This window comes from Pangasianodon hypophthalmus, chromosome 11 (genome assembly GCF_027358585.1).
Source record: "Pangasianodon hypophthalmus isolate fPanHyp1 chromosome 11, fPanHyp1.pri, whole genome shotgun sequence".
Lineage (NCBI taxonomy): Eukaryota > Metazoa > Chordata > Actinopteri > Siluriformes > Pangasiidae > Pangasianodon > Pangasianodon hypophthalmus.
Window position 1 is genome coordinate 16,581,617 of NC_069720.1, and position 11,079 is coordinate 16,592,695.

General features: G+C 38.1%; 1 protein-coding gene across 4 annotated transcripts in view; it reads right to left on the reverse strand.

Annotated features, from left to right (window-relative positions):
* The window catches only part of celf5a (cugbp, Elav-like family member 5a), a 196,065-nt gene extending 191,152 nt beyond the window's left edge, over nt 1-4,913 (reverse strand). For 2 of the 4 annotated variants that reach the window (XM_034308831.2, XM_034308830.2), the window contains exon 1: nt 4,427-4,913. In XM_034308831.2, the coding sequence (XP_034164722.2) occupies nt 4,427-4,817 (391 nt within the window). In that variant the 5' untranslated portion in view covers nt 4,818-4,913. The remainder of the gene's footprint in view (nt 1-4,426) is intronic. The other 2 variants (XM_026921572.3, XM_026921564.3) reach the window with 1 other exon arrangement.
* Nucleotides 4,914-11,079: the final 6,166 nt, after the last annotated feature.

An 11,079-nucleotide genomic window follows, 5' to 3' on the forward strand; every position in this document is an offset into this window, starting at 1 on the left:
GCAAAGATCACTGGTCATGCAGATCTTCAAGAAAAGAAAAAGACTTCAGGCTCCTGTCAGGGGAAAAGCTGTCTGTTTTGTTTGTTTTTTTTTTTTTTAAAAAAAGAAAAAGAAAGAAAAAAGCGCCTATTGCATAGTACACTTAGTTTTGGTAATTGTGACTAGTTTATCAGTGTCTCACTTGTTTCATTGTAAAATTCCATTGTAAAATTTGGTTAAGGTGAACCCTTTTGGAATCAGTCAGATTTTTGCATCAATGACTACATTTCTGTTTTTATCTAAATCATAATAAATGTGTGTTAAGATTAAGTAACTACATAAGCCAGAAGAGCAGATTAGCTGTGCCATGAAAATTCCACTAAAATAAATACTTATTAACCAAAAAGTAAAATTAAACACAAAATGTAATTCTCCAAGAGTTCTTGGTGTTGTTGCAAAATTGGATTGTGATGCATCATAACAGCTAGCATTTAGTCTTACAGCCAAATTTAATAAGTAGTTAAGCCATGTAGACTATGAATAAAATGTCAAACATCAAAATGGGTGAGTGGAATAAAGCAAAATTGATGAGCAGACAATACAGTGACGTCTGGGTGAAACACAGGAAATATAGGGCCATGTTTGTGATGACATTTAGAATGGATAGTGTTAGGGTTGTGCTTAAGATTATATTAGTTTAAATGTGCTGTGACAGAAAAAGCATATTAACTAGCTTTTGATCAGGCTTGTGCTGTGACAAGGATGAAATCTGGCTAATTTCTCAACCAGTTTTGGTTCATATTATATTAAATTAAAGCTTACCTAAATAATCTACTACAGATCGTGTAATAATATTTCAGTGCAACTGAAGTCAGGTAGCTATCCTAATATTCTATGGCTGATTTTCATTGTAGAATTTGAAAATGTATAATGCATGACTGCAAACAATCCGGATCCTGAAAAAGCAATGCAGATCCAACATACTCCCTCCACCATGCTTCGCAGATGGGATGACATTTTGGTGTTGATGTGCAGTGTTTTGTATGAACAATCAATTAGCAAAAAATATAGTTTGTCCACCAAATATTGCAATACTTTATCGAAATAATCACTCTGGTTTAGTATTTTGTGCCTGCACCTCTTTACCTGTCAACAATAAGACCATTTGTGGTTTCGGTGTGCAGTAATGGTGCTGAATTTTGTTCCGTTTGCAAACTGCCTGACATCTTTGTAAATTGCCTGACACAAGTCTTTAGAAATCCTTTAATGCTCTTTTCAGTCTTAACGGCTTCAGAAACAGTTTTCTGAAGTCCTGTAAAGTATCTTTTGATTACATCATTTTGCAGTTTAACAGAATTTTGTTGTAAAGAGCAGGTAACAAAAAGTTGGATTTTTTTTCCTATGGGAGTGCAGTCCAAACCCACACTCAAATTGATTGGAACTTCTGACTCCAATTAACCTCTTCTCAAGAGGTAATTATCCTAGTTTCACACACTTTTCTATTAATGGCCTTGACTTTTTAAGCCATTGTTCAATAAAGATGCAGTCATTTAAAATGCTTGGATTGTTTGTGATATACAGATGTATTTTAATGTTATGCCCATCCATACAGAATAATTCCATGCAATTCAAATATATATATATATATATATATATATATATATATATATATATATATATATATATATATATATATATCTTAGGCACATGCAAAGAAATGCTTTGCAAAGAATGCAAAGATGCCTTCAAAATGATGAAATTAAATGTTTCTACATTTAAAAAAATACAATAAAGAGCAGTAAAGAGTAATAAATGAAGCAAAGTCAATATTTAGTGTGATGACCCTTTGCTTTAAAAAAAAATTAGCAGTCTCTGGTACAATTTGTGTACCAGAGCATCTTGCAGAACCAGCCACAGTTCTTCTGGGGACTCTAACTGTTGCACTTGCTTCTCACAACCCAGCAGCCTTCATTATGTTTTTGTCTGAAAAGTGTCTCTTATGTAATATGCTGCTTTCTTTACTGACATACAAACATTTGTCTGTAACATTTAATTCTGTGCTGGAAAACTATTGTCAGGAAATCTAAAATGTTTTTGTATTGACTGAAGTCATAAAACAAAAAAATATAACTACTAACAAAATTATGGCACCTAAGACTTTTGCACCGTACTATGTATGTATGTGTGTGTATATATATATATGTATATATATATATATATATATATACATATATATATATATATATATACATATACACACACATGGCCATCACAAATCGGACAGTAAGCAGACAGTAAGCTGGATAGAGAAAAAACAAACAGCAGTACTACATGACCAACCAAGTAATAATCAGTCTGTATGGCACATAAATGCTCTGAATCCGAGCGTTTATCTCAGGACTAGTGCACATGCAACCCACTTACATGAGACAGGGGTTAAAAATAATGCTGGCATTTTATTAGATTATTGCTCTGATTTATTGTGAAGGGCTTTCCAGAAACATTTCAGCACCAGTTATAAAGACATTAGGACTCTGATCCCAATAACATTAATGCTAATATTTCACTCTAGCACATATGATCATTTGTAATGACAATAACCATTCTCCATACACGTGAAAACTGCTGTCTTCCATATTTTTGTCAAAGTCACGGCAGTCACAAAAACCAGAATGAAGAATGTGGTCACATGCATTTGAATTGCATGCAGCAAAGATGTGCCATATTTCTCTTGTATCTTGAAAAATTCTGCATTTATCAGGATTTATAATATGCTGAATTCAAAAGATCACATAGTCCCATAATGGTTTGTTAAATATTAAACATCCAAACTTTAATTAAGTGCTAAGGGAGCATTACACTTTGAGCGATCAATCACTAAATATCGCAGGGGCGAATGCTAATTATTAATACCAATATTTGCCCGGGGGCTAGCATTGAACAGCATTAGTCATATTAAATATTGCTGGGTACCGGAGCAGAGCATATTTTAATTGGGGAAAAGCAGGCTGTGTTAAGGGACACGGCAGCTGATCCAAGAAACCGAGGCCTCGAACAATACCTAGAACCACTAATCCTCTTCAGTCAAGTCATTATGGTCATGCATTATTATCACGCCTAACAAACTAATGCCGTGTTTTCCCGCGTGAATTAGCAGCCTGGCCTCACATCTGATCCCATTAGTAAGAGGAACCTCTTAAATCACAAGTTAATTAAGAAAACACGGGATTTTTCATAAAGCTTGGGTTATATCACACTGGAATTTTCATTTTGGGGGCATGTGTAAAAAGAATGTATACAAACTCTAACTGTCCAGAATGTCTCATATATGCCATATCTATCATATACATCTATCTATATCTATCTATATCTATCTATCTATCTATCTATATATATATCTATCTATCTATATATATGTGTATATATATATATATATATATATATATATATATATATATATATATATATATAAATATGGCATACCTATATAGGATTTAGATGCTTTTGATGATTCATTAACAGACAGAAAATAAATAGCAGGTGATGAGTAAATTTTCTCGCATGTTCTCCATTTCTTATTTCTCTACTAGCACTAGACACAAAAGTGAAATATTTGTCATATCTACCAATAAAAACATTGAGAAAAGAAAGACACCTCACTTTTCCTGAGGACCGTGAACGCCACTTTCCCGTTCAGTGCACCCTAACCACATTGTAGGAGAAAGCAGGATTCATTTTCATCATAGTTAACTTGATGTTTTCGAAAGAGCACGGTATTACTGGTCAGTCACCACCATTTCGAATAAAGCTATCTTCCACAGAGGACCACAAAAGGTTAAAAGCAAGCTGTAGGTTCTGTAGCACTCTGGCCTCATCCCAGTCTACAGAAGATAATGTCATCATTCTGATATGCAGCTAAACATGAAGTAGTGAGGAGAATGGACAGGACAGAATGGACAGCATGAATACATGAGGTTTACATGAGGTTTTCTGAATGTGGAAGAATGGACAGTGATGAAGAAAACGTCAGATCGGAAAAAGCAGCACATAAACAGAGTGAAATGACTGACAGAGGCTTTGTGAAGGCTGCCCAGCGTCACACACTTACACACACACACACACACTGTAAATCCCACAGGTACACTACAGACGACATGTCAAAAACAATAACACGAGTGAAGGGAAACATTCTCTAATGCATGACTCTTTTATAGTTTCAAGGCACAGGAATGAGAGAATTTCTCGTGAATATTATGACGATTAGTAGCGGAATGGTTACATTATAATATTATTCACATCTGGAGAAAGTGATCCCGCAATCTCGTGTCACAGCTTTGATTGACATGTCAGTTTTACGACATAAACAGGTGAAAGCTTTTCTCTGGCTCGAGTGGTTCAGGCTACTGTACACTGCTGTCCGGGGGAGAAGGGGCGATGGACGCTTTACCTTTGTGCATGCCGGTGTATCGGTCCTTTAACACTGTCAGTTCGTGGATTTTCCCAAACTGTTCGAACAGTGGCTTCAGGTCTTTCTCCTCCAGGTTGCGCGGGATTTGCCCGATAAACAGTTTGATCGCGTCTTGGTCTTTCATGGTGCCGCTCTCCGGGTGGATGGAGATGGACTCGGAGCCGTTCATGGGTTCGGGAAGAACCTGGTGCTGGTAGGGGAGGAGGAGGAGGAAGAGGAGAGGCTGTGGGCTCGGTGCTGCCCCGGGGCCAGGCGCGAGCAGGCTGCACGGAACCGGAACCGGAGCGCGTGAGGGAGCGGGAGCGGGAACCGGAGCGGGAGCGGGACAGCGCTGCTGCCTTCCTGCCTCACGCGAAATGAATCTGGCCATCGCGAGCGCGGAGCAGACTGGATAGCAATAATGACAGCGCGCGCGCGCGCACACGCACGCACGCGCATACACTCGCACAAACACACACACACACACACACACGCGCGCGCGCACGCACGAACAAACACACACGCGCACAGAGAGAGCGAGAGAGAGAGAAAGAGAGAGAGAGAGAGAACTCAGCTGGAAACCCGCGCTCTTTTTCGGGCCGACACTCACACACACACACACACACATACAAATACACACACACACACATATATACACACACACACAGGCACAGCGGGTGAGGGGAGGCTGGACTGAGCGCACATTTAGCTACACACGAGCAACACCAAACGGTGATAAAGTGGAATCGCAATTGTTTTAGTTTTGTAGCTTTTAAACCACAACATTGAATACGATGTAAATCGTTTATTCAGTTTAAAACAACATGTGTTGACCAAGTGCTTGCAAAGTGCTATGCAGTATATAATAAACATTGCCTCTCTCCACTGACAATAACATAAGGAGAAGTGTATTTGGTATTGTCTAGAAGAGTAGAGAGTGGACACACACAGACACACACCTCTTGTAGCAAAAGGCAGATTGTTCAGAGGCTGTCCAGAAAGCAAAGTTAACTTCACTCATCTTCAGTAAGCACTCTATCCTGGTCAGGGTCGCTGTGAATCCGGAGCCTATCCCAGGAACACTGGGTGCGAGATGGGAATACAACACACCAGGCCATCTCAGAACACCATGCACACACACACACACACACACACACAAACACACACCTAGGGGCAATTTAGATTACCCAGTCCATCCACCAGCAAGTTTTTGGGATGTGGGAGAAAACTAGAGAACGTGGACATGTAGACATGTCACAGGACATGTACAGAATCTCTACACAGACAGTCATCTGAGCTCAGGATCAAAACAAGTGATACAAGTGTCACTATGCCACCCAAGCTAATTTCAAATATCCAAAATTATTTTCATGTATAAATGATATCTGTGTTTATTCTACCACAGTCTATCTTTTCCTTTCCTGTGCACATGGTATTGAAAACCAACGGAGCAAAAGAAATCTCCAAAAACATACATTTTCCTTAAGTAACCACCATAAAAGATTGTTTCACAAACGTGACCATGACACATATATCATTTCATGAAGAAAAAAATGTATACATTTCTTTTTTCCTTAAAAATGCAGTCAGCACGAATTAGCAGGATGTTGCATGTAGGTCATTGCTTTCTACTTTGTGTACTCTGCAACCCTTTCTTTCTGTTGTAGTTTTTTATTTCCTATTTTCAAAAAAAAAAAAATTGTGCTTTTTCTGTGTTCTGTAACCAATTTTTTTTTTTTTTTTTTTTTTTTTTTGTACAGAACTAGAAAATCCTTTTTCCTCATTCCATGTCCTACCTTAATGAGAGGAAGTTGCATAGAGCTTCAATACACCAATCAATAGCTCAATCAATCCTGGAAAATAGGCACTTTAAAAAGCATAATGCATTGTTGTTAACATTGTTGTGCAGTGTTGTAGTATGTTTTCATTTCTATGTTATCCTTAGGTGATTCAAGAAGTAAACTTTTGCATGACATCATTGTGACTGAGGACTAAAAAAAACTAGAACATTTATGATGACTATGTTTGGGTTCCTGATGGCAAGGCTTTTTGACTGGAGAGTCAGTTAGATTGAAGCTTTCTGGTATTAAAGCAGCCTTGGAGCAAGGTAGGGTATCTATATTTAGAGGTGTGTTTGATGGGGTGGAGAGAGGCAGAACTTCCACTCCATGGTTTATTGACCATCACCATTAGTATTTCACTTGGCTGAGAGACTGCGACGAGAGATCGATTGTGGTGAGACTGTTAGCACATTGCAGAGAAAGCTACATATAGTTTAGAGTGCTACAATTTCTGCTGCTTATTAAGCAGACAAAGCGAATTGGAGAGACATCAAAACACTTGAGACCAACCATCTCCAGATAATCTGGGGAGATTAGATGTAGTATGAGTGATCAAGCCCAGTTTCTTGCAGAAGACACAAATTAAAGGTGCACATGCACTTACTCACACACACACACACACACACACACACACACACACCCATTCACACAGACACATACATACAATATCAGTAAAAGTACCAGACATCCTTATATTTTACTCTTCAAAGAAGCTTGGCATTCTCTAATCCACCTTCATGAGCTAACCACCTAGACTTTTCATTCACTTTAGTCTACGTAACATCAAACCATCTCTGTTTGGTTTAGCCACGTCATCTCCCAAAATTTCACTATTTACATTTCTCTTAAGAAACAAAATTTGCAAATTTAAGCATAACCCTTTAGAATTTTCTATAAGTTTATGAAAACATATGTTAATCACCTATCAGGGTTTTTATGAATGACATGACATTTACCTCAGAATTAGTCTCAGGCTGTACATTGATTTTGCAGGGATGGAAGACGCTGACAGTATGGGCCCATTTGAGCTTCAAACCATCCATGTCCAGATTGATGATGCTGTGGAAATGGAATATGGTTGAAAAGTTCTGCTTCAGCACTGCAGGCATAACCACCTTCAATGAGACGCCTGTGAAGAGTCTAGGCATGGTGTTCAACAGCACGCTGAGGGATACAGCTTCCATCAAGACTATCTTCAATGAGGAGTCTAGACTTCTGGAAAAGTTTAAAGCATGGCTGTGCCAGCATGGTATACTTACACCAGGATACTAATGCCACATTTGTTATACAAAGTTACACTCTGAACAGTTCAGGCCTTGGAGAAGAAAGTTAGCAACCACCTTGGATAATGGGAGATACTGCCAAGGAACCATAGCAGCATCACAGTTTGCAGGGACAACAATAGGCTGCAACACCCACTCTAATACTTGGAAGAAGAGTTTAAGTTGATGAAATATGAAGAAGTGTGATAGTATCAGCAAGCAATCTGAAGGTGGGTAAGTTGGAAGGGAGAAAGTAGATTGCAAAAGAAGCTGTCTCACTGGAAGAAACAGGCTAGTGGGAGTGGTAAGCCAAGGTAGAGCTTCACTTCAACTCCCCACATTGATACCTGCAAAAAAGGCAGTGCTGCCTAATCCATGAGGAGGTGAGAGCAGCAGTGGAGGAGAAATGAGCCTGCAGAATGATAACAATATTACGAGAAGCCTGGATGAGATGGGACACGTTTGAAAGGAAGGTGACTTGGGTTAAGCTGCAGTTTTTTTTTTTTTTTTTTTTTTTATTTTTTTTAGCTGCAGAAAGCTAAGCTGACTTCTTTGTCCTGACAGTGGGCTTCCCACGACCTATGTGTCACAAATCTTTATTTGCTGCCCCAAGGCACTAAGAGAGGAATGATAAAGCTGCCTCTACAATCAAGTGGTGAAAGTTATTGCAGAACCCAAAAGTTCAGGAGTTGAGGTAAACTAGCACCTGCGCCTTCCAAAGCAGCCAGATTCTCTGCAAGAACCTGGTAGCTGTCGGTACATCTGGAGAGAAAGTTCCCCGAGAAGGAAACTCACTAAGTATGAGGAACAGGTCAGTAAATGCATAGATGTGTGTCAATAGAGGTAAGATACTTTGTGGCAAGACCTTTGTCTTTCATTTATATCATTCAGCACACACCTTTATGCAGAGCAACTTACATTTGAGGTGAGCAGACAAAGGTCTTGCTCAAGGACCCAACAGTGGCAGCATGGCAATACCAGAATTCAAACTCTGACCTTCCACTCAGAAGCCCAGAGAACTGAGCCACCACTGCCCTGAAGGTGAGAGGAGGTAAAGAGCCATGCATGCTACCACTGAAGTGACAGAAAGAGGCTCAAGGTGACTGTAGATTAAGAAAGGAAAGCCACCGAGGCCAAGGTAGCTGGTTTGCCATCTGGACACAAGCCAAAGTTTAATCAACTGTCTGGAGGCTAGTGCAGGATGCTCCCAGATAATTCCAGGAAGCTTAGTTGGAGATGTTACTGGAAGCATTAAAAGTTGTATTTGCATGGTAGTCTAAATTTTTGACTGGTATTGTGTACCCTATCTTTCTCTCCTCTGACATGTTTCCCAATATCTCTCAAGCTGAGATGAATTTAAGATATTTAATACTTTCAGATCCCTCTCCATTGCGACTAAAAATTCTTGCAGTACTGATAAAAGTTTTGAGTTTTGTCCCATCCAGGGTGTATTCCTACCTCGCACACAGTTTTCCTGAGGTCCACCACAACCCTGACCAGGATGAAGTGGTTACAGAAGATAAATGAATTTTAAAAATAATTGTAAAAGTAAGTTCTGTTTACCATTTATTAATTTACTTGAACTATGTTTATCATTTTGCTGTGATTGTGAAGCAGCAAGAAAGCAACATTTAGTATTTTATGACTCTGGGAAAGAAATTGGCATATAAGCAAATCTGGGTGATAGTAAAGCTTCAGTAACCTTCTAGGTTATTGTATGTGTTTTCTATCGTATGAGATAAGAATAAATACTTAAATTATATGTGAAGGTGGAACTGTACGTGCTTAAACTGCAAAACATTTTGTCACCACCAGAGGGAACTTGTAGTCAACCATAGCATGTCCTTATATATATACATAAAAAAAAAAATCTCACTTTTGAACTCTGTAACCTTTGTATTCAAGTAAAACATAAAGGCAAAAACACTCATGGTTCATATTTGTTTGCAGAATGTTGTATCTGGCAACAGCTGACAGGCAATCTAATCATCCTGAAATTATGTCCCTGAATTAATCAGAGACAAACTAAATTAATTGTCAAACTGTTTATTAAAGCTTCATGACATTAATAAAGCATGGCAAGGGTATTCTGATAAATACATGCACTGCATCTCTATCTGATGACAAGGTGCAAAAAAAAAAACCCTGTGAAGTTGGCATACGCCTTCATAGGCATCATGAAGCTTTATGTTTATGTGTTAAAATGTTTATGTTTTAAAGTGTAACAAAATACAAGGTTTAATATGGGCTATACATTATCTAAATTCTACAAATATTAGCCAACTAATTAATGTTACGGTAATGTTCATTTTAATGTAATGTAAAAGCTCGGGTTAGTGTGGAGTTTGCCATGTTCTGGTTGCCGGATGCTGTTAGAAAGGAAACAGTTTCTGAATTACCCTCTACTAAGGCTATATCATATACAAGTTATTTTTAAAGAAATAACACAACAGTAAGGCGATTAGAAAATCTCATACGTTACTGATCAGTTTAGTCACGTAATAAGGGATCTGGAAAATAACTGGCATAAATAACAGGTGACAAAGACAGTCTACCAGCTTGACCACCTCGCCCTGTGTTTTGGTAGCTGTTTAGACCAAAGTGGATGAAATTTTATCAAATTTCATTCAAGGCAAGACCACGTGGTGCTGCAGTGTAACTAAAGGCTAAATTATAGCCATATTGCCTACTCTTTAGCTTTAGCTTTTGCTGGGTATACACCACACTATATAATAAAATAGTGTATTTAGAAATCTAGTTAGAAATCATTCTGATGATGGTATAAATATAACTCAAGTGAGGTGCTTCACATCTAAAATATAGATTTGCAGTAAATTAGTTTGAGTTGCACAAACTGAACTGAACTGCTGAGCTCTGATTTACATTTGTGAGAGTTTTGTGAAATGGCAAATGATGACACCACTTGTGTTCTCATCAAATAGTTTGTTCATGGCTGATTTCATAACATCAATGAATTTAGTGCTATACAATTTGTATTTTGATGTCATTAGAAGATATTATATACTTACCCTATAATGCTCTTCAGTCACTAATACATTTAACATAAAGGGAACTAAACTTATCTGCATTCAGTCTTCAAACCCTAATAGGTTTATTTGTTTGGGTATTTTGTTTGAGGATTGTTTCATTGTTTTGGTTGTTATAATACATTATGTACTAAAATCACCACTTTCTGTTTCTTTAGTGTTTTAATTATCCATAAAATTGTTAAATTACAGCAAGGTGCTTCTGACATTTCATTCTTTTTGAGGTGAATAGGCCAAGGTGACCACACAAAGGGTTTACTTTTTTTCTCCTGTACTCACCATTTTCATTCTAGACAAAAACACATAACACACAAACACAAACACATAAAGGCATCACTTGTGAGACATTAAGTATTCACAGTACAGCGCAGAGTCTTTCATTCAGGTTTCAAACTTACTGTCATATTAATGCACCTATTGCCTGTTGCTTGATTGTTGAGAGCTGTCTATTAAGTTCAGGTGGGGGAAATCAGGTAGCCAGGCAATCCATTTGAGAGGTGATG